The sequence below is a fragment of the Carcharodon carcharias genome, chromosome 20 (genome assembly GCF_017639515.1).
Source record: "Carcharodon carcharias isolate sCarCar2 chromosome 20, sCarCar2.pri, whole genome shotgun sequence".
Taxonomy (NCBI): Eukaryota; Metazoa; Chordata; class Chondrichthyes; order Lamniformes; family Lamnidae; genus Carcharodon; species Carcharodon carcharias.
Genome location: NC_054486.1, coordinates 98666830 through 98690240, shown reverse-complemented (window position 1 = coordinate 98690240; position 23411 = coordinate 98666830). Strand labels below are relative to the sequence as shown.

At 47.3% G+C, this 23411-nt stretch overlaps 1 protein-coding gene across 1 annotated transcript in view; it reads right to left on the bottom strand.

Annotated features, from left to right (window-relative positions):
* Nucleotides 1–23411, bottom strand: part of LOC121292264 (latent-transforming growth factor beta-binding protein 2-like) — a 658547-nt gene that overhangs the window by 149967 nt on the left and 485169 nt on the right. The window contains exons 21-22 of the mRNA XM_041214068.1: nt 8575–8697; nt 506–631 (exon numbers count right to left, since the gene is read on the bottom strand). Of these exons, the coding sequence (XP_041070002.1) occupies nt 506–631; nt 8575–8697 (249 nt within the window). The remainder of the gene's footprint in view (nt 1–505; nt 632–8574; nt 8698–23411) is intronic.

The window sequence follows — 23411 nt, the reverse complement described above, 5'->3', positions numbered from 1 at the left end:
GAAAATGGTGGCCAATTCCATGGCCAGGATTTTATGGCCCCGCCATGGCATATTTCCCCCCGGTGGATGCAGTGAGTCATTTAAATCTCCATTCAATTTGCCGGGACGTAATATCCCGCCAGACGGGTGGAACCATAAAATCCAGACCCATGAGTACACAATGGGTCCAGCTGTGATGCAACATCTGATAGTGGTTGTCTTAGCTTCCATTGCAGCACAGACAAAAGCCACATAACATCTTTGCAATAGAAGCTCAGAGTGAGGTCATGATATCTCTGCTTGCTGTTAAGCAAACCCAGCTTGGTGTCATATAGGATCAGACTGTTACCATCATGACTGAAGATACCAGTGCAGAAAGGGGCTTGCAGGTTCTCACAGCAGCCCAGCAATCTGTTCCTCAGCACATTATTCAGTTTCCTGAGTTGATGCCCTGGGGGAATAGCAGTGTAAACAAACTCCATATTTCAAGCATGGAACTCCTACACCAAATCTCTGTCATACCTACCTTCACATCTGCCTCTGTCTTCTGATATTATGTATCCAAAATTGCAGGATGAACATGTGTAAGATCCCTCAGTATTTGTACAAAGTCCATTAAAACAAACATCAAACGATACGCATTCGTCAATGTCTATAATACAAAGCATAATAAATTGAGTTGAAGTTGTCTTTATTCACGATTTAAGAAAAAAATACTTTTTTCAGCCAATTAATAAATTATTTTTGTGTATGATCTGCCTTAAATCTGTTATCCTTAAAGAACTTTGAGGTTATGGGCCCAGAAATTCAGGTGTTTCCATTTTAAGGGCATGCAGCAGGTGCAGGTTATGACGGCTCTGCCTGAATGGTGAAACCAGAGGCACACCTGATGCTGAACCTCAGGCCCCATGACTGTTGAGCAGCGAGCTGTTGATGTTAATAGGCAGTTCGCCAGTGAAGGGCGAATGAAAACAAAAACAGAATTACCTGGAAAAACTCAGCAGGTCTGGCAGCGTCGGCGGATAAGAAAAGAGTTGACGTTTCAAGTCATCATGACCCTTCAACAGAACTTGAAACGTCAACTCTTTTCTTCTCCGCCGATGCTGCCAGACCTGCTGAGTTTTTCCAGGTAATTCTGTTTTTGTTTTGGATTTCTAGCATCCGCAGTTTTTTGTTTTTAAGGGCGAATGAAGTCTGCTGCAAGCATTGAGAATCCAGGTATTAGATATGCACCTGTTTCATTTCAGTATAAGGATAAGTCTATGTTTCATGCAAGGTGAAAAAGCTTTGAGCTACAAGTGCGCAATATCATTTAGAAAAAAATCATAAAAGATACATTTGCTTCATTCATGGTACAATACAGGTTATGTGATATTTGCAGATATGTAAGGATTTTACATATTCCTGTGTGTTTTTATGCATGTTCTGATAGTTTTGAGCATTAGTCTTTGAAGGAGAAAGATATTTAAACTATCTTTTTTTTATTCTTTTAGGTGATGTGAGCAACACTGGTAAAGCTACATTTATTGCCCATTCCTAACTGACGAGCTGGAACTGGAACTGATATTGAACACTGTGCAATCATCTGTGAAGATCTCAAATTTTGATCTTATGATGGAGTGTAAGTCACTGATGAAGCAGTTGAAGATGGTTGGGTCTCGGATACTATCCTGAGGAAATCCTGCAGCAATGTCTTGGGCTGAGGTGATTGGCCTCCAACCACCACAACCATATTCCTTTGTGCTAGCTATGACTGCAGCCAGTGGAAAGTTTTCCCCAATTCCCATAGACTTCAATTTTCCTAGTGTTCCCTGATGCCACACCGAGTCAAATGCTGTCTTGATATTAAAGGCAGTCACTCTTACCTCACCTCTGTTTTCTCCATGTTTGGACTAAGGCCGCAATGAAGTCTCAAACCAGGTAGCCCTGGTGGAACTCAAACTGAGCATCGGTAAGCAGGCTATTGCTGTGTAGGTGTACCTTGATAGCACTGTCCATGATACCTTCCAACACTTTGCTGATGATCACGTGTAGATTGATGGGATGGTAATTAGCCAGATTGGATTGTCCTGCTTTTTCTGAAAAGGACATACCTGGACAATTTTCAACATCATCGGGTAGAAGCATGTGTTGCAGCTGGACTGGAACAGCTTGACTAAGAGTACAGCTAGGTCTTGGGAACAAGCATTCAGAATTGTTGTCAGGATGTTCTCAGGATCCATAACTTTTGCAGTATCCAGTATCTTCAGCTATTTAATGATATCATGTGGAGTGAATTGAACTGGTTAAAGACGGTGTAAAACATCTGTGATGCTGTGGACTTGAGGAAGAGGCCAAGATGGATTATCCATTCAGCACTTCTGACTGAAGATGGCTGCAGATGCTTCCGCTTTCTCTGTTGCACTGATGTGCTGGGTCTCCACATCATTGAGAATGGGGGTGCTCGTGGAGACCCCTCCTGTGCTTAGTTATTCAATTATCCACCGCCATTCACAACTGAATGTGGCAGGACTGCAGAGCTTTGATCTAATCCGTTGCCTGTGTAATCGCTTAGCTCTATCAATCACATACTGCTTTCACTGCTTAGCATGCAAATGTTGTAGCTTTAAGTAAGCACCTCATTTTTAGGCATGCTATTCTATGTTATTCAGCTTCTTCCAAGGTCCTAAGCTAACCTGCTTCCCTCGTCGCAATCACTGGCTTCCTTGACCACAGTCCGACATCTGTCTTCGATCTCTGCCCAAACCACTGTGATCATTCCCAAGTTTCCAAGCCAAGCTGCACCCAATCCCTCTCATTATCTCTACTCCAGCAGAAAGAAACCCATTTGCCTGAGCACAGTCTCTGCTGCAGCATTCCTCACTTGATTGGTAAGCAAGCCTGTCAATCAGGTTCGTTCCTGGGCACAGACATCTGATGATAAAAGTAACACGCACACTGTGGAGGCATTCAGAGAAACCTGGGGAGATATTGGAGGTGGGGGTAGTGGAAGGGTATATTGGAAGTCTCAAAGAAATGGTTTGTGGGAAAACTGGAGGCCAGCGGAGAGGGTAGAGGGAGGCCTAGAGTGGGGCCAGAATCTTAACAGCAAAGCTCCAGGTGAAGTCAGAGGCCTGACAGGGAGATTCGGAGCCTGGAGGCCTCATAGGTGAAGTTGGGGAGAGGTCAAGGGTCTGAGAGGAAGTGAATCAGAGGCCTTATAGGAAAGTGGGAGATTAGAGACTGAGGTTGTGGATGAGAGGAGGGTTGGGGGGTTAGTGAGGGAAGGGGGAAGGGGTTGGAAGTAGAGGTTGGGAGTAGAGATAAGAGACCTGGGGTGTTTGGGGGTAGGGTGGAAGAGATTGAAGGTTACTGAGTGATACAGAGGCTTCTGTGGGCTGGGAAGGGGCATCACATGCCTTGGGGGGAAGTGGTTGAAGCCCCTCTGGAAAAGGTTTGGGGAGATTGGAAGGGTTGAGAGAGGGTGAAGGAGGTTGGGGAGGGGGGGGGGGGGGGGGGTCCTATCACTGGGGTTTGCCCAGGCAGTCACGCTGGATCCAGTAGATAAGAGAAAAGGCATACACCTCCTGGATCCATCAGTCCTCATGGTGCAGCTGCCGGCCTGGAAAACCTGGGGAAGAGTTTTGCCCTCGTTGGGCAGGCTAGGTGGAGTGGGCGGGGGTGGTCAGGAATCCGACCTCTACCCATGATTGGGGCCTGACTGCAATTTCACGCTGGCAGGACATTTAAGACCTGCCCAGCATGAAACACAGCTCGTGGAAGGGCCGAGCGGGGACGGGGGCCTGTTGGCTGCCGGGCCCAATGGCAACGCATTGTTTAAAAACAGGCCAGATGGGAAGGCAGATCTAGCGGCCATTCAGCCACTTGTTTTTCCGATGAGTGCCTTGCTGCCCTCCTGGAGGAGGTGGTAGGGTCTGTGTCTGCGGGTGTGGGTGTGTGTTCTTAATTGGATTAAAGTCAGCTAGTCTGGGTGCTTTGATGTAGAGTAGGTTTGAGATGTTTACAGTAAAATAAAGGGTGCATTTGCATTTTTGTAGAATAAACCATTCAAAGACTGGGGGTGAATTCTTGCACCTAGCTAGGAGACACCAAACAATATGTTTATATTACTAATAAAATTGTTACTATGAAAGAGATTTTATTGTTAGAAGAGGTGGAGTTCAAAGGGCCTACTGATACAAAAGAATTTGCATTCAAAGGGAAGGCTAGGTATATACAGAGGAATTATGTGTGGTAGATAAAGGCATGGAAGATCTAAGCCTGTAAGCCTACCACTGTGCCTGCGAAGGAACAAAATGAAAGGATGATGGCAGCAGCTCCTCCACCCCTCTGCCAGTGACCGTGGCATCTGATGAGGCTGCGGTGACTGGGAAGATGCCAGCCGTGGCACTGGCCACTCCCTCCCAAGCAGGGCCAGCACAGGCTCCACTGGCCAGAGGACGACTGCCAAGGTCATCAAGGACAACAGGACAGTGCAGTCAGCAGGCTGTCTCCAATGCTGGTGCCAGCAAGCGGGGAGCACCTAGACGTAGCACCCATAAACGTAAGTTGAAAGCACCTTAAGCACAAGAGGGATTGGTCACAGGTGATCTTTTGTTCCCCTTTCCATTCAAGACTATGTAAGTTCCAACATAAAATTACATTTGCTTTTGTGTTATTGGCCTGAGTATGCTTCATTTATTTTGTAGGTGCAGGGTAGGCCAGTATGTTATGCTGGATGTGTGTAACTCAAAACTTTATCGCAAAGGCACTGAGTGTATCATGGGGGCCATGGAAAGGGTCATTTCTTGATCCAGGATGAAGGCAGCAGCCCTGGCGTGAGATGGTAATTCTTATTTGGCAGCCTAGCTGAAGACGTCCCTGGTGTCCCTGCCTCCCTGGAGGTTACCGAGGTCTGCCTCCATGCCCTTAGCGTTCTCCTCACCGTGCTCCTCTTGTGACTCACTACTAGATTCATCCTCTGTGGTCTGTTCAGCTGCATCAAGATCCTCTTCCACTAGTGGGACCCCCTTGCCAGTGTCAGATTATGGAGAGCGCAGCATGCAACTACTATGACTGACTCCCGCTTGGAGTGGGTGGGGGGGGATTGCAGTGCGCTCCCTGAACAGTCCAGGCATCGGAAGCACATCTTGAGAAGACTTATGGTTCTTTCCACCACTGCCTTTCTGGAGGTATGGCTCCTGTTGTACTGCTGCTGCACCCCTGTTCTTGTGTAACGAAGAGGTGTCATGAGCCACCTTTTCAATGCTTAGCCCTTGTCGCCCAGAAGCCATCCATCCAATCAGGCTGGAGCACTGAAGAGCCTCAGCACCTGAAAGTGTCTGAGGATGTGCGCATCATGGGAGCTGCCAGGATACCTTGCACAGACTTGTAGAATCTGCATCCTATGGTCACACACTACCTGCACATTCATGGAATGGAATCCCTTCCTGTTGACAAAGGCACCCGACTGACCTGCTGGTGACTTGATGGCCACATGCGTGCAGTCGATGGCACCAGGATGCGGGGGAACCCAGCAATCATGCAAAGCCTCTGGCTCGCTCAGCCTGGGTGGTCTTGTCCATACAGAAATGAAGGAAAGTCAATACCTGCCTGAACAGAGCTTCTGTCACCAGCTTGATGCAATTGTGGACAGCCTATTGGGAGACTCCACACAGAACCCCCACTGAGCCCTAGAAAGAAGCGAGGCATAGAGGTTGAGGACCACTGTGACCTTCAAAGCCACTGGCATGGGGTGTCCACCCACACAGTCATAGCTGATCTCAGGCCCGATCATCTGCCAAATGGAGGTCACGGTCTCCCTCCTTCAGCATTGCACCTCAGACATACTGAGGTAGCTGCATCGTCGCCTGTAAACCCTAGCAGCAGGATAGTGGCATCGTCTGCAGCCCCTTCCACCTTGGACTTCCTGCTGGCCTGCACTCCTTGTGCCTGTGCCTCTCCTCCCACATGTCTCTCTCCTGGAAGCTGCATAGGGCCACGAGGCCTCCTCTCCCTTCTTCCCCTCTTTTTCTCCTCAGAGGAGCTGCCTCCAGCAGAAACCACAATCCCCATTACCAGGGTAAAGGAAGGCTGTCTGATACCTGGAAGGGTCCACACGGTCCGAATCCTCAGGGGGCCTGGAAGACACCTATGAGTCCAGAAATGAACTCTGGAAATGCTAAGAATGAATCCCTGAACAGAGATTAAGCTGACAAGTACCAATAAGCCACCAGAAGCAAGTTATCTCCAAAACTCCTCACTACTCACATTGACAATGCTGCTGACTCTTCTTATCCCGCCTGTGGATAATGTTTTGCAAATTGTGGCCTACCCGTTTTGCCCATATGGCGAGCGAAAAATTGCACAGGCAACATTAAATCGCCATCAACTGGATTGTCAAGGGCCTCAACTGGCCTGTTATTTAATAGCGGGCACGGCTCCGACTCCTGCGCATGCCTGCTGAGCGAAATATTGCTCGAGGGCACGATGACGTCGGGACACTTGCCCGACGTCATCGTGTGTCATTTTACATCCGAGCAGGTCGGGTGCATGCCCGCCCGTTCAGCAAAAAATTCTGCCCTGGACTCCACACTTAAATCTCAAATGTTAAATTGCAATGAGGCTGACAGCCCCGTTGTAATATTTAAAATGCCAACCAGCCTCCCTGGAATAGGTCTGTCTCCTCCCCAGCCCCACCCTTAAAACCAGAAGTGGGCAGTTTGGAGGTGGGTTTGGGTTGGGATTCAATTTTCTTAAGCACTATAACCTGCCACTGAATCCAAACACATCTGTTTTTTGAGATTAAAAATCGCATATTATGTCTAATGTACCCTACAGGAATAGCACTTGCTGAACGGAAGGTCAATCCAAACACAGAGCAATTTTCAGGCTGCATTTATGCAAGTTGATTAATTAATATATCAATCAGGAATAAGCCTGGTAGGTAGAAGAGAAACAGCTTGCTGTGCTAAAATTTAATTTATAACTTGTTAGTCACCACTTACGCTAAGTCCTCTAAATATTGGAGATTAACTTTTAAAGCATGCCAATTTTTACTCACATTCTGAATATTTTAAAAAATCTTTTTGAGGCTTCCTTGCAACACACATTTTATGCTGATTAATAGAGCAGGCTAGGAAGGGGGAATCTGTTCCTCAGCATCAACAGCATTGTCAAAAAATCAGTGGTAGATTCTATTCATCCACATTCTTAATACATTACTAAAGAGCAAAGTGGGGAATCAATTAAATAAGAGTATCAAACTTTTTCGGAGAAGGGAGTCAATGTAATACCTTTGTGACCAGGGCACCGCCTTTGTTCAAGAAAGGACAGAAGAATAAATCAGGTACCAAGAGATCCATTATTCTATTCTTAGTTGTGATTAGCTCTTAGAATCAACTATTTGAAATAAATTCAATAAAGCATTTAGAACTTCATGGGTTAATCAAAAATAGCCAGTCTGGAGATGTTCATTGCAAATCACGTCAACTAAATTAAATGAAGTGTTTTGACTGATTGAATAGATAAAGAAAATTCGGTAGATGCAGTGATGATGGATTTTTAGAAGATATTCCATAAGGTTTCCCATAAGAGGCTTGTTTGAGAAATCAGTGAAATATTGTAAGAGGAAATGAGGCTGCAGAGATAGAAAGTTGTTTTCTGGACAGCAAACAAAGAGCATAAATGGATGTTCTTCGGAATAAAAGCAAATTGGAAGTAGTATACCCCATAGGACAGTGCTCTATCCATATTTGGCCAGAATCTTCTGTTCGGCGTGCGGGGGTGAGCCCCGCATGCCGACACGTAAAATGACGCGCAGTGACATCAGGCGTGTGTCTCGACGTCACCATGCGTCATTCTGATCTTCCATTCGGCGGGTGCACACCGGAGTCAGCTGCGTATCCGCCGAACTGTCAAAGGCCTGTTAAGGCCATTAATAAACTAATCAACCCTATTGAGAAAGCTGCCTGTCCAACCTTAAGGTTGGCAAGCAGGCGAAGAGCCCAGGCAGCCTTCGCATCATTCATGAAACCTCATCCACGGGCTTCATTAATTAAACAAAAATTTTAATGAAAATTCATAAACCTGTCCTTAAGGGGAATGTCTGAATAATGTTTTCCCCCCAAGTTTAAAACTTAAGTTAATCTCCCTGAGACAACTTTGTGGCTTAGGGAGATTTCTGCCCTCTTCTACCACTTTGCCTTGTCGGCTCCACTGACACCCTATTTACCAACCAATGCTTCCTCCCCATTGCTCCCTTTGCTTCTGTTGTTCCTTCCTTTATTACTACAGCCACAAGTTCTGTGACCAGCATCCATAGCAACATTTTACTACTTGAAAATTTCTAGGGTCAGAGAACTGCAAAAGGCAGATTCCTAATTAGTCTAAGTGTATTGTCAGAGCACAGCCTTTCCCAATCCTCTAGGTCTGGAAATTTTAAACAGCCAAGGTTAAGCCAAAGCCAGAATCAGCATTACGCACAAGAATGCAAAGAATGGATGTTGGTTTGGGTAAAAAGAGAGCGCGAGTCAGTTTTGGTGCATGGACCACATGTACAGAGCTCCTGAGTTAAATGGTCCAAATCACACTATTTACTTAAAAATGTTTGCATACCTCTGCAGCTCTTCAGGTCTGTCACAGGTTCAAAACCTTGGTTACAATTGCATTTGTAGGATCCATCCATATTGATACAATTTCCATTAGCACAAATGCCAAAAGTTAAGCACTCATTCTCATCTGAAACAGGCAGAAAATCGTCATAACATTAGGGCTATAAGGTTCCAATTTGTGTTTATTTAAATTGTTGCAGAAGGATTCAATTACACAAGAAAAACAGCCAAAATGCACATGAATTTTTTCACTTAATCTCTAGTAAATAGTCATAACAATTACTGCATTTACAATTAATAATCCACAAAGCTGACAGGAGTAGCATTGAAATAATATAAAGTGAAAGTCTCTCATGGCAACACTACTGAGAAAAGAAAAATTGTTCCTTTTATTCTAATTGTTCCATGAAACACACACCATCAGGAATGTATGCACTGATCCCAGTTGGCAGCACTGAATCTTGGACGTTCTCAAGGACTGAAATCATTAACCAACAAGGAAATAACAGGGTGTAAACTGGCTTCTTGTTGCACTGTCTATTATATGTCAACAACAGGAGGTGATGCCAAACCTACTCAATAGTAGTTACAAGCAACAATACATTTTTGTTTTAATCACACAAGCTACAATTCATTTTAGTTTTTTCCTGTCTTCCATTTTCCCATCATTAGTTTGCTCTTTTCTGATGAAGAACTGATTCATGTTGGATGAAAATTTATGAATACCATTATTTCTCCAATATCCAAAGCAAGTGGCTGCTTTTCACGTGTTCCTAGTCAATAGTGCACAGATGCTTTTTTTAACTATGTGGAAGCCATCATTAAGGGTCGCTGCATTATCAAGGGCAGCAGAATCTCTAATTGATTTGTCTGTGCCAGCTCAGAGGTGCTGAGACCAATATTAGCACTCCTATCACCACCCTGGTAGAGATCCGTTGTCTCAACACAAGCTAGTGATTAAGCTTCCGCTCCATGTCACATGTCTTTGTTCTATTGTTGCTGAGTCAAAATTGTGCAACTCACAACCGAGCGCCATTTCTTTTTACTTGTTTTTGGATGAGGGCCATGCTAACAATGCTCCATTAATTGCCATTGTAATTGCAGAGGGAAGATGGTGGGGGCCTTCTCCTTGAACCGCGAGTCATGGTGCTTCCATTAGGTGTTAGGTAGGGAATTTCAAGATGTTTACCCAGCAACATTGAAGAAATGGCAATACAAGTCCAAGTCAGGATGGACTTGTTGATGCTGCTCTTGTCCCTCTTAGTGATACAGATCATATGGAAGACAGGTACAATCAAAATAGTATTTATAGGGCCACCATCATTACAAGTTTAGCAGTGGTATCAAAAAATGGCCCATCATAGTTTCAGGTTGAGCAGAGATGGACAAAGATGTGATCTTGTCTTCATGGCCCACATTCAGAGAACAATTAAACAATTTAAAAATATGCTTTCATCTTTCTTTTGTTTTCCAATCTAGATCATGAGCATGGCCAAGAAAAGCAGTAGTCCTAGGGGAACACCATTATATATTGTTCTCCAGTCCAAAAAAATCTGACCAATAATGACAATGGTTTTAAAAGGATAGGGGCACCGGCAGATGATAGAAAAATATTAGCATGGTTAAATTAGCAAGAAATTCGATTGCCCACATATCTGTCCTTGGCCTGCTGCATTGTTCCAGTGAAGCTCAACGCAAACTGGAGGAACAGCACCTCATCTTCTGACTAGGTACTTTACAGGCTTCCGGACTGAATATTGAGTTCAACAACTTTAGATCATGAACTCTCTTCTCCATCCCCACCCCCTTTCCGATCCCCCCTTTTTCCAATAATGTATACATATTTTTCTTTTCCCACCTATTTCCATTATTTTTAAATGTATTTCCATCCATGGTTTTATCTCTACCTTTTAGCCTATTTCAATCGTCCCCCACCCCACCCCCACTAGGGCTATCTGTCCCTTGCTTGTCCTGCTTTCTACCCTTAATGTCCCCATTAGCACATTCCTTAGATAATATCACCACCATCAACACCTCTTTGTCCTTTTGTCTATGACATCTTTTGGTAATCTCCATCTATCACTAGCCCTCTGTCCAGCTCTATCTGTCCCACCACCCCCCCCACCCCACCCCTAAACCAGCTTTTACTACACCTCTTTTCTATTTTTCCTTAATCCTGATGAAGAGTCATATGGACCTGAAATGTTAACTGTATCCCTCTCCGCAGATGCTGTCAGACCTGCTGAGTTTTTCCAGGTATTTTTGTTTTTGTTCAAGAAGTTCGATTGGTTTAGTTGAAGAAGCAGGTGAAACTGAAGAGGCTAGGGCATGGGCACTGTGGGACGGGCAAAGCCTTAGGACTTCATTTCTCCTTCCAGGGTTAGGAACCTGACACCCAAACCATTTCCGCGTCCTGAGCCCATTCCCAAACCAAGGAGACATGAAATGAAGTTGCTGAAAATATTAGCAGATGAAAAGTGGTGGAGAAACTGGGTCCAGTGCCAGAAAAGGTTCAATGACTATCTTCCCTTGGCAAAGTGAATGCATAGCCAGATCCTCATGACAGGCCTCTGGGTATTCAACACCAGCCTGAGGATTATAAGAATTACGTGTGCCCAGGATACTTACTGACCGCTCAGTAAGGTTCAGAGCTATAACGCTGTTAGGGATTTGCAGAACTGATACATGCAGCTTCCTCTGTTAATGAACTACTGGCATTAGACACAGAGGCAAACAGTGCCTTATTTCTCTCTTTTGTCCATGTGCATCTCAGTCAAAAGCAGTCACAAGCAGAGACATGCGAGTAGGCTGCTCTACCTCATCTGAGGCTACAAGGCAGGCATTACATAAATGTGGTCATGACTGCAGGCCACCATGTTGAGCAGGGCACTGGATACTACACTGGAGTTTACTTCACTTGTATTTGTGCACTCTTTCTCTTATTCAACTCAATACAAGTGTTGACACATGATGCTAGACTTGTGAACTTGATTGATTTAATGGCAACACAGGAATTGAGGGAGGTGGTGAAAGGAAGGTCCTTGAAGGGGGATAGTGAAACCAATGGACAGATGTGGATCATTCATTGGCAGTAATAGTTGATTATTCTACATTGATCTTCAATGGAAGTGTTCTCACAGGTGTGAGAACATGAGCTGCAGATCATGCTGTCCTCCTGGGTTAGAAAAGCTCAACTGAAATCTGCCTGAATCAAATGACCCCTGATGTTGACAGCATTCTGATGAGATGCTCAAGCCCTGCGCTGACCCAGGCCACCTCCCTGTGCAGCTGGAGCACCTCTGTGTCCAACATCTTCCTCCTCCCTCCTCTTCATCTTCCACCTCCTGCTCCTCCTCTTCCTTCAATAAGCTGTGTCATTTCAGGATATCACCTTCTTCAAGACCCACAGCTTTCTGGAGGGCCATGTTATGAGAGCACAACATACCATCATAAAAGGTGACACCTTTAAAGCAATATACCTCAGGGTGCCACTTGACCAAACCAGATCTTCAGAGATCTAATGACCTGCTTGATGGTAGTCCTTGCAGATGGCTTAGGTTGTAGCAACTCTGTGCCTCTGTCTGAGAGTCTGATAAAGGTGTGAATGCCATCTCTTCAGATGATAACCCTTATCCCCTAGAATCCATCCACAGAGTTTGGGGTTGGAATGAAGAAATGATGAGTTGCAGCAACCATGACTGCCAGAGGATGAAGGTGTCATGATGGCTGCCAAGAAAGCATGCAGATGCATGAAGTTCTTGTTGTGGTTGCAGATCAGTTGAACGTTGAGCACGTAGAAGCCCTTCCTGCTGAAGAATCTCACTGGGCAGACAGTCGGTACCTTGACAGTGACATTGAGTGAAATTGATAACAGCTTGTGCGTGGGAATCCAGTGATGGTGGCCGAACATACTGTCCTTTGTGCCTGCAAGGCCCCACCTGAATGGAATTTAATTTACTGCCCAGCTCTCGCAAATAGAGCACCAGTAACCTTTGAGATGCAATGATGTGCAGCCATTTGCAAGATGCCACAAAAATCTGCTGCAGATCCTTGGAAGGAGCCAGAGACAAAGAAGTTCAAGGCCTCAGTGACTTTGATGCCAGTGAATGGCAAACAGTGCTGTGAGGTGTGAGGCCTTCTAGAAAAGGGCACAAATCTCAGTGACCATGTGCTGGATAGGCAGCACTGCTTTATAATGGTGTGAAGGCAGGTCACGATCGTCTGCTCAGCCCACCAATGGCGGGCTGCATTTCCCGTCATCAGTCAGTAGGGAGTTAATTGTAATACATCAGCACATCATTAAAAGGCCATCCTGCCAGGCTTTTGGAACCCCGCTGTATTATTCGTCCACATGGCGGGAAAGCACGCCGATGTGTTTCATGACAGCATGCAGGCGACATGCCCTTGGCAGCCTTCACTCTGGGGGAATCTAAGGTGAGTGAGCAGCAGCATTCTCCACAACTCACCTGTTGTTTACAGGCCTCAGGGGTGCTAGGGCAACTGATGCCTGGCCTTTGGGGGTGAATGCTGAATGGGAGGGGGGGAGGTGGCGGGGTGGTGTGCAGGGGCAAGTGCTGGCCAGCCTCGGAGGCAGCTGGTGAGGAGAGGAGGGTGTCCAGGGACAAGTGCTGGTAAACCTTGGAGGTGACTATTGTCGATTGTGGGGGGGGCAAGGGGTCAAGTGCTGCCCTGTACTGCATCCCGTGCACAGGTAATTGAGGTGGGGGGCAGGATAAGCGAGGGAAGTGGCCACGCATTAGGGACACCTGTATAAACTGACCATGCCTCTGCAACTGAGACAGATCAGGCGCAGCCACTGTGATATGATTAGGGTCAAACTCCTAGCCTGCCCACCATGCAAGCAATGCAGAAGCACCAAAGAGCCTTACCCCTCCACCCCAACCCCCCCACCTACCCAGCACAAACTTTGAGTCTGCCACTACTTCATCAGGCCATGGAACAGTTGGACTGTACACAGTGTACAATCTCCTCCCCAATGCTGGCCATGTAGCAGTCTCTGCTGGAGGTGCTCACAGTCCCTTGCAATCTCAACATTCCGGTTTGGACCAGTGTTCCCCATGTTGCGGGTTGACAGGGCAGCCATGCAGCACATTCATCTCTGGCCATCCGAGGGGTAACCTGCGCTCTCCGGGAAGTGTTAAAGGGCAGTCACACAGGGCCTGGAAAGGCGATAAGTACAGTCATGATAACCACTTCTCTCTTTCTTTCATGCTGCAGGAGGACCACGTCAGGATCATGGATCCACTCCCTGGAAACCGGGCCCACACCTGAAGGATGCATTTCTGGTGGTCGCATACCAGCTGCACATTCAGTGAGCGGAAGCCCTTGTGGTTGATGAAGCCCACCCAGTGTAGTGACAGAGACCTGAGCATCACATGAATGCAGTCAATCGCTCCCTGCACCTGTGGGAATTCTGAGATCAGGGTGAATCCAATGGCCCTTGCATCCTGGCTGTCCCAGTCCTGGGTGAAATGACTAAGTTGTGTGCCATGAAGAAGATGGCATCCGTGACCTCATGGATACATTTGTGGGTGGTGGGTTGTGAAATCCCACAGAGGTCACCTGTGGAGCCCTGAAAGGAGCCACTGGCATAGAAACTGAGTGCCACGATCACTTGCACAGCCACTGGCAGTGGATGCTTGATGGCCTACAGAGACCGTAGAAGACTGTGGAGAGAGCAACTGAGGGTCCTGGCTGCACAAAGGCAGGAGCTGCAGCCCCATGAAGAAGGGGCAGCAGGGGCTCCCGCACACGCTGCCCAGGAGCAACAATGAGCCGTGGCTGGTCGGCATCTAGTGACACCCAGAGTCTATAGACGCTGCCTGCCACTACTGCAGATGACTGAGAACCACTGTTGCTGACAACTGCGCATGTCAAGGGACCTGGTGGCTTACTGCACTTACTGCAGGACTTGGTGCCAAGGGGACACAGAGGGCATCCACTGCCAGTGGCTGTGCAAGTGATCGTGGCACTCAAGTTTCTATGCCAGTGGCTCCTTTCAGGGCTCCACAGGTGACCTCTGTGGGATTTCACAACCCACCACCCACAAATGTATCCATGAGGTCATGGATGCCATCTTCTCCATGGCACACAACTTAGTCATTTCACCCAGGACTGGGACAGCCAGGATGCAAGGGCCATTGGATTCACCCTGATCTCAGAATTCCCACAGGTGCAGGGTGCGATTGACTGCATTCATGTGATGCTCAGGTCTCTGTCACTACACTGGGTGGGCTTCTCAAACCACAAGAGCTTCCGCGCATTGAATGTGCATCTGGTATGCGACCACCAGAAATGCATCCTTCAGGTGTGGGCCCGGTTTCCAGGGAGTGGCACGACACCTACATCTTCAGTCGCTTGCAGATCACTGCAATCTTCCAGCGCCCACAGAGGCTGCAAGGTTGGCTCCTTGGGGACAAGGGCTACCTGTAGAGGCCGTGGCTGATGATACCCATGTGTCAGTCTTAGACTGCAGCAGAGCAACGCTATAATGACACTCATGCAGCAGTTCGCAACTTAGTAGAGCAGATCATCGGGATGCTGAAGATGCAGTTTCAGTGCCAGGACCAGTCTGGTGGAGCCCTGCAATACAGTTCACAGAGGGTGTCAAGCATCATTGTCATCTCTGGCCCTTTACAACCTGACACTGCAACGGGGAAATGAGCTGGCTGAGGAGGAGATGGAGGAGCTGCTTGTCTCCTCCGATGAGGGTGAGGGGGTCCTTGGTGGTGATGATGACGGGGATGAGGTTCTCGCACTGGCTAGATGAGGCAGGTGCGCTCGGGAGGCCCTCATAGTTGCCATATTTGTGGAGGATGATGACGACATGCAGTGAAGTGTCCCCATAGATCCTCACATTGCAGTTGTGAATGTCTGGCTTATGGCAGCACCAATACCCTCTGTGAGAATGCTCCTGCCATGGCGATGCAGGGAAGGCCCCACTAATCACTCAATTACAGGAGGATGATGTCAACATGCATTGAAGACACCTCACAGATCTTCACGTAGCCTCTGAGAATGTCCGACTCCTGTTTAACTGAGGGCAGCTTGCTTATGCTCCATGATCAGGGCCATCTCAGAGACGCAGCCATGAAACTTTAGACGCATCTGATGCTGTGTCCGCCTTCATCACCTCAGCCCTTCAGGAGCTGGTGCACAGCATCACTGGTCTCAGATGTTGGTATGATGGGGGCCAGCCCTACCTTAAAGGTGCTGAGGGCACATAGAGAGAATGAGAGAACTCTGTGGTGCCTGCCCACTAAATTCTGGCAGCAATAACTAGCGCCACCAAGGTGCAGGCGTCAGTAATGTTTCCAAGAAGTGTGAGGCTGGACCATCACTGTGTTCTGAAGGCTGCACAGAGCACAGGGAAGAGACATTGGACTGAGACACCTGCCTTTTATCTTGTGCAGAAAGGTTTCACATCTGAGTGACAAGAACACTGTTCATCAGAACAAGAAGCCACAGGCAGGGAGGCATTCTTAGGAGTTTATTGCCAATAGTGAACAGTATGTATAGGTGATCAACACCCATGGTCAGGCTGTGCAACTACTTTTATCTAACTTTCCTAACCCTGCCACTTCGTCTTGGTGCTCTCCAGATATCCACAGCAGAGGTGGAGGCAGCCTGCTGACTGTGACACCCTGTCTGTGATGACTTTGGCAGGTGTACTCTAGAGGGCCGAGACTTGGTGGGCCCAGCCTGTTTTCGGGGTCCTGCTGTGTGGCAGTAGCACCCTTCTCGGCCTGTTGAACTGGAGCTGCAGAGGTCACAGGGAGAGGGGATGCGGATGAGCTGGTCACTCCCAGAGTACCTGGCCCCTGAGTGTACACCTGCTGATCCTCCTCCCTATGGGTGCCCGAGGGACCCTGGCTGAATCCGTGAGCGGAAGGGGTAGCTGGAGAGAGATCGAGCTGCCCAGCACCCCTCTTGCGTACACACTATTGGAGGCCAACTATGGCATCAGCATTAGAGTTAAGCATGCGCAGCAGTGCAGGAGTGACATCCTGGACCAAGGTCTTCCTGGCAGCTGCCATCCTGCCAGTGTTGACCTCGGTACGTTGGCATGCCGGCGCAATTACCTCAGCCTGAAGATGGACAGACTCCTCCATTGTTCCTTGCAACCAGAAGAGTGCAGCGGACATCCCTTTCTGATGTTCCTGAGCTTGCCTTTGCAGCTCTAACAACTGTGACATGACCGAGTCCAGAGGCTCGTCATCTGACTCAGACTCAGCAATGTTCTGGCCTCCAGCAGTCCTCCAAGTATCAGGGACCTGGGATGTCCCTGCCTCCACCTGCTGTGAATCAGAATGTGCGATGTGCTCACCAGATTGTGATCCCGAAGCTACTTTAAATCTATGTCCCACCGAGGTGTGTATCTCTGCACTGATGGAGGGTGTGGGTGAGTGCTGTGATGGGACTTCAAGAAGGATGCCTTCAAATTCCTCTTCAGAGGTTTCTTCAGGGCTTGATTGGAGGCCCTGGGTCATGGAGTCTGTCGGCTGTTTTGGCAACTGTGCCTGCGAAATCAAGAGGAGATAATTAGTGCATGGCAGTGGCCTTTGAAAGAGGATGCATCACTCATGGCATGGTTGTTTGATGGATGTTGCACTGCTGCACCCTCACTTGGTAGAGCAGCGCCAACCACATCGTCAGCACAGGCCTGGTCCTGATCACCGCCAGCTAGCTGGATGGCTCTCTTTCCAAATTCTGTCAGAACTTTGATCTCCAGCATCCCTCCACCTGTCTGCGACCTTTCCCTCCTGCTGTGTGCCAGTTTGTCCTGCATGGATAGAGATGGGGAGGGTGTATCAGGACACCTGCCGGACCAGATGATAAGTATGCCTGGCCTGTGTGGGTGGTGAGTGGTCCCATGGACAGGCTGAGGACAATGACAGTGTGTGTGAAAGAGTGAATGGTGATGACCCTTGAAATGGCAGTGCGTGAGGGGCCTGTGAGTGTGAGAGTTGGGAGTGATGAAAATGGTGACTTACCCTTGTGGAACGGAGAAGATCATTCATCCTTTTGCGGCACTGGGTGGCTGTCCTCCTCTGCTGGGCGTTTGCACTGACAACTGCTGCAACTGCCTCCCAAGCCAGGTTGGTGACTTTGCTGCCCATCCTGCGGCCAGAGTAGGGGTAGAGGTGGGCCTCCACAACATCCAGCAGTCGCTCGAGGGACCTGTTGTTGAAGCGGAGGGCTGCAGTCTTTTTCCCTTTGCTGGCCATGCCTCCCAGTCAGTGGTGGTGAGCTGATGGCGATGAGTGCTTTGCTGGCAGCTACCTTTTAAAGATGGCAGCCGGCGTGATGCAACAGCGGGGTGATGGCAGATGGGCAAATGAGGGTCCACCCGCCATGGGAACTGCTTGTTTCGTGAGAATGAATAAATAATGAGGCAGGCTTGGGCCGATACAACGTGAAAACCCACCATTTTCGTCGGCGGGTAGGACTCCATTTTACCCGCCTGCTACTGCATGTTGTGCAATTCTGGGAAAATTCCACCCATTAATTTAGAGCTACCCTACATTTCTGCATTTAGCCATGTCTTAAATGATTTCAAGGTTTCTATCTTTATCAATCTGCTCAGAAGCCCATATTCCAAGACGTTATTCTGCATGGAAATCCTGACCAAAAACAGAAATACCTGGAAAAACTCAGCAGGTCTGGCAGCATCGGCGGAGAAGGAAAGAGTTGACGTTTCGAGTCCTCATGACCCTTCAACAGAACTGAGTGAATATTAGTAGAGGGTGAAATATAAGCTGGTTTAAGGTGGGGTGGTGCAGAGAAGTGGGGGAGTGGTGTGGTTGTAGGGACAAGCACACAGTAATAGGAGCAGATAATCAAAAGATGTCTCAGACAAAAGAACAAAGAAGTGTTGAAGGTGGTGATATTATCTAAACGAATGTGCTAATTAAGAATGGATGGCAGGACACTCAAGGTACAGCTCTAGTGAAGGTGGGGTGGAAAGACTAACAGGGCATGAAAGATTTAAAAATAATGGAAATAGGTGGGAAAAGAAAAATCTATATAAGTTATTGGAAAAAACAAAAGGAAGGGGGAAGAAACGGAAAAGGGGTGGGGATGGAGGAGGGAGTTCGAGATCTAAAGTTGTTGAATTCAATATTCAGTCCGGAAGGCTGTAAAGTGCCTAGTTGGAAGATGAGGTGCTGTGCCTCCAGTTTGCGTTGGGCTTCACTGGAACAATGCAGCAAGCCAAGGATAGACATGTGGGCAAGAGAGCAGGGTAGAGTGTTAAAATGGCAAGCGACAGGGAGGTTTGGGTCTTTCTTGCGGACAGACCACAGGTGTTCTGTAAAGCAGTCGCCCAGTTTACGTTTGGGCTCTCCAAGGTAGAGGAGACAGCATTGGGAGCAACGAATGCAGTAGACTAAGTTAGGGTGAAATGCTGCTTCGCTTGAAAGGAGTGTTTGGGCCCTTGGACGGTGAGGAGAGAGGAAGTGAAGGGGCAGGTGTTGCATCTTTTGCGTGGACATGGGGAGGTGCCATAGGTGAGGGTTGAGGAGTAGGGGGTGATGGAGTGAACCAGGGTGTCCCGGAGGGAACAATCCCTACGGAATGCCACCAGGGGGGCTGAAGGGAAGATGTGTTTGGTGGTGGCATCATGCTGGAGTTGGCGGAAATGATGGAGGATGATACTTTGAATGCGGAGGCTGGTGGGGTGATAAGTGAGGACAAGGGGGACCCTATCATGGTTCTGGGAGGGAAGAGAAGGCGTGAGGGTGGATGCGCGGGAGATGGGCCGGACATGGTTGAGGGCCCTGTCAACCACCGTGGGTGGAAAACCTCGGTTAAGGAAGAAGGAAGATATGTCAGAGGAACTGTTTTTGAAAGTGACATCATCAGAACAGTTGCGACGGAGGCGAAGGAACTGAGAGAATGGGATGGAGTCCTCACAGGAAGCGGGGTGTGAGGAGCTGTAGTCGAGGTAGCTGTGGGAGTCGGTAGGCCTGTAATGAATATTGGTGGACAGTCTATCCCTTGAAATTGAGACAGGTCAAGGAAGGGAAGGGAAGTGTCAGAGATGAACCATGTGAAAATGATGGAGGGGTGGAGATTGGAAGCAAAATTAATAAATTTTTCCAAGTCCCAATGAGAGGATGAAGCAGCACCGAAGTAATCATCGATGTACCAGAGAAAGAGTTGTGGGAGGGGGCCGGAGTAGGACTGCAACAAGGAATGTTCCACATACCCCATAAAGAGACAGGCATAGCTGGGGCCCATGCGGGTACCCAAAGCCACAACTTTTATTTGGAGGAAGTGAGAGGAGTTTAAGGAGAAATTGTTCAGTGTGAGAACAAGTTCAGCCAGATGGAGGAGAGTAGTGGTGGATGGGGATTGTTCGGGCCACTGTTCGAGGAAGAAGCTAAGGGCCCTGATACCATCCTGGTGGGGGATGGAGGTATAGATGGATTGGACGTCCTTGGTGAAGAGGAAGCGGTTGGGACCAGGGAACTGGAACTTGTTGATGTGACGTAAGGTGTCAGAGGAATCACGGATGTAGGTGGGAAGGGACTGGACAAGGGGAGAGAGAAGGGAGTCAAGATAATGAGAAATGAGTTCCGTGGGGCAGGAACAGGCTGACATGATCGGTCTACCGGGACAGTTCTGTTTGTGGATTTTGGGTAGGAGGTAGAAGCGGGCCGTCTGAGATTGAGCGACTATCAGGTTGGAAGCTGTGGGAGCAAGATCTCCAGAGGAGATGAGGTCAGTGACAGTCCTGGAAACAATGGCTTGACGTTCAGTGGTGGGGTCATGGTCCAGGGAGAGGTAGGAGGAAGTGTCTGCGAGTTGACGCTCAGCCTCTGCGAGGTAGAGGTCAGTGCGCCAGACAACAACAGCACCACCCTTGTCAGCGGGTTTGATGACACTGTTGGGGTTGGACCTGAGAGAACGAAGTGCAGTAAGCTCAGAGAGAGAGAGATTAGAATGGGTGAGAGGAGCAGAGAAATTGAGGCAACTAATGTCACGCTGGTAGTTCTCAATGAAAAGATCAAGAGAAGGTAAGAATCCAGAGGGAGGGGTCCAGGTGCAGGGAGAATATTGGAGGTGGGTAAAAGGATCCATTGAATGGGGAGAGGACTCCTGCCCAAAGAAGTGAGCATGGAGACGAAGACGGCGGAAGAAGAGTTCAGCATTGTGCCAAGCCCAAAATTCATTGAGATAAGGGCGTGAGGGTATGAAACTAAGTCCTTTGCTGAGCACTGAACGTTCAGCCATCAGATAGGGGAAGGTCAGGGTGTATAGTGAATACACGGCCGGGGCTGGGATTGGAAGATAGGGTGGAGACGGAGGGACAGGCAGTGGTGGAGGGTCCTAGATGGGTGTTGGTGTTAATGACTCCTGATATCAGTTCTAAAATTATCTTTTAATAATGTAGATTCATAGCCTCCTGTTTAATTTACAATCTTCTAGAATCCATGTCACAAAATATCTTTTACAGTGTATACCTTTATAAGATCACCTCTCAGATGCCCTCTTCACAGGCAGCAAAGCTCAAATCTCTTCAATATTTACATGTAACTCAGACTACTGATAATAGATTTCAGCCTTGTGACTCTTATCTGCACTACATCTTACACTTGTTCTGTCAGCCATGGCTTAAATGGTAGTATTCTCACCTCTTAGTTATGTCAAGAAGCTATCATATTTTTCTTAATATTATTGTGGGATATTTTAAAACAGGCTTGTGTGTGTGTGTGTGTGTGTATGGTTCCGTGTATGTGGCTAATTTAAATAAACTGGAGACGATTAGACTGCAAGGTTTAAATTATCAAGAAGTTAGGTGTAAAACAGATATTTGAAATGGAGGTAAGTAAAGCTAGGGTGAGGTCAGCAGATAATTTGTGAATGAAATCTGCATTTTTAGATAAGTGGAGAAGTGGTTGATTTTCACAGGGACATGGAAAATATTTACAACTAGCAAGATATATAAGGCAAGGTTGATTTTTCCCAAAAATGCTGGCCACATTGAGAATATGAAAGATTTTTATATTCTGAGAGAAGTAACTTCTAAAGACAAGTGGAAACAATGGGATTTACAGGTCAAAAGGGATAAAATATATTTAAAGAAGGATGGAAGGCTGTGTGAGTTGTAGCCATGTGAGATCTTGAAAGGTGACTGTGTGAAACAGACTTGCGGAAAAAACCACTAGCCGCCCTGCAGAAGTTTGCTGCTCCAGTAACCAAAGTTGTGTTAAAAGCCTTTGGAATTCCATTGTCCAGTGGGTGCTTGTGGTAAGACTGCTGGATGACTTTATAAATTTGGAATCTATTTGGACTGTTGCTTTAAAGGGGTTGTGTAGTTGGGAGTCTGGTTAAGTGGAAATTTTGGGAACTGTTATAACTGTGTAACTGCAATAAATGTAATAAATGTTTTATTTAATCTTTAAAATCTTGAAAGGTGGTAGTGGGCCCATTGCTTCTGAATTAGTACACCAGCCTTCTTGTAATAAATACAGATTGCAAAATCGTTGTGATAGCATGGCCAAGTTTCCCTTGTGGATTTGGTCAGCCTGGCAAATACCACGTGCCATACCATAACAGTTAGAAACTTGTAGGTTCAAGTCCCACTACCGGACTTGAGCTCAAAATTCCAGCCTGACCCTCCAGTGCAATACTGAGAGGTGCTACACAGTTACTATTGTTGAATTCCCTTGCTATCAATATTCAGAGGTTGTCATTGACCAGAAACTGAACTGGACTAGCCAAGTAAATATTATGGCTAAAAGACAGATCAAAGGCTGGCAGTTCTGCATCTGGTAACTCTCCCCGACTCCCCAGAGACTGTCCACCATCAGCAAAACACAAGCCAGGAGTGTAATGGAATACTCTCCAGTCACTTGGATGAGTGCAGCTCCAGCAAAACTCAGAAAGATCAACACCATCCAAGACAAGCTAGTCCATCTGATCGTCGCCCCAGCCGCCACATTAAACATCCACTTCTTCCACCACTGGTGCACGGTGGCATCTACAAGATGCATTGCAGCAAGTTGCCAAAGCTCTTGCGACAGCACCTTCCAAATTTGCGAGTTCTACCACCTCAAATAACAGGAGCAGCATATGCATGGAAATCCACCTGTAAGTTTCCCTCTCAGTCACACACCATCCCGACTTGGACCTATATTGCTGTTCCTTCATTGCTACTGGGTCAAAATCCTGGACCTCCCTGCACCTCCATCCCCACCATGCCCCCTCCCCAACAGCACTGTGGGTGTACCAATATCATATGGACTGCAGCTGTTCAAGAAGACAGTTCACTACCACTTTCCCAAGGGCAGTTAGGACAATGATTGCTGGTTTTACCAGAGATGCTTTTATCCTAAGAACAAATAAAAAATATGCTGGGTTTGTCAACTGCCCCTCTACATTGTTAGAACTTTTAAGTACAAAGTTCCAAGAGTCCTAGGTCTCTTTCAGCTTCATCCTTAGCTATTTCAACTTTATCCATGCTGCTTATTTTCCATCCTAGGTACAATACAAAAGTACAGTGTCTTGCATTAAATTTCATCCACCATTGTTTGGTTCACTCATTTTTGCTTAAGCTCAATACATAGATCCTGGTTTGCCTCCAATAGTTATGAGCTGGAATCAAGGTTGTATGGGTGAGAAGCAGAGCAAAGGAGGAGGAGGCAGAAAGTGACCAGCAGAGGGCCTTTATTTGGGAAAAGAAAACAGTTTATCGCATTTAGTCTCTGTAGGTTATAATCTGTAATACATCATCAGCATGCCCATTGTGTAACAATGTCATTAAATATGTGATCTGGCTACTTTGGTGTCTCTCTGTCTTTACAAGTGCCTCCC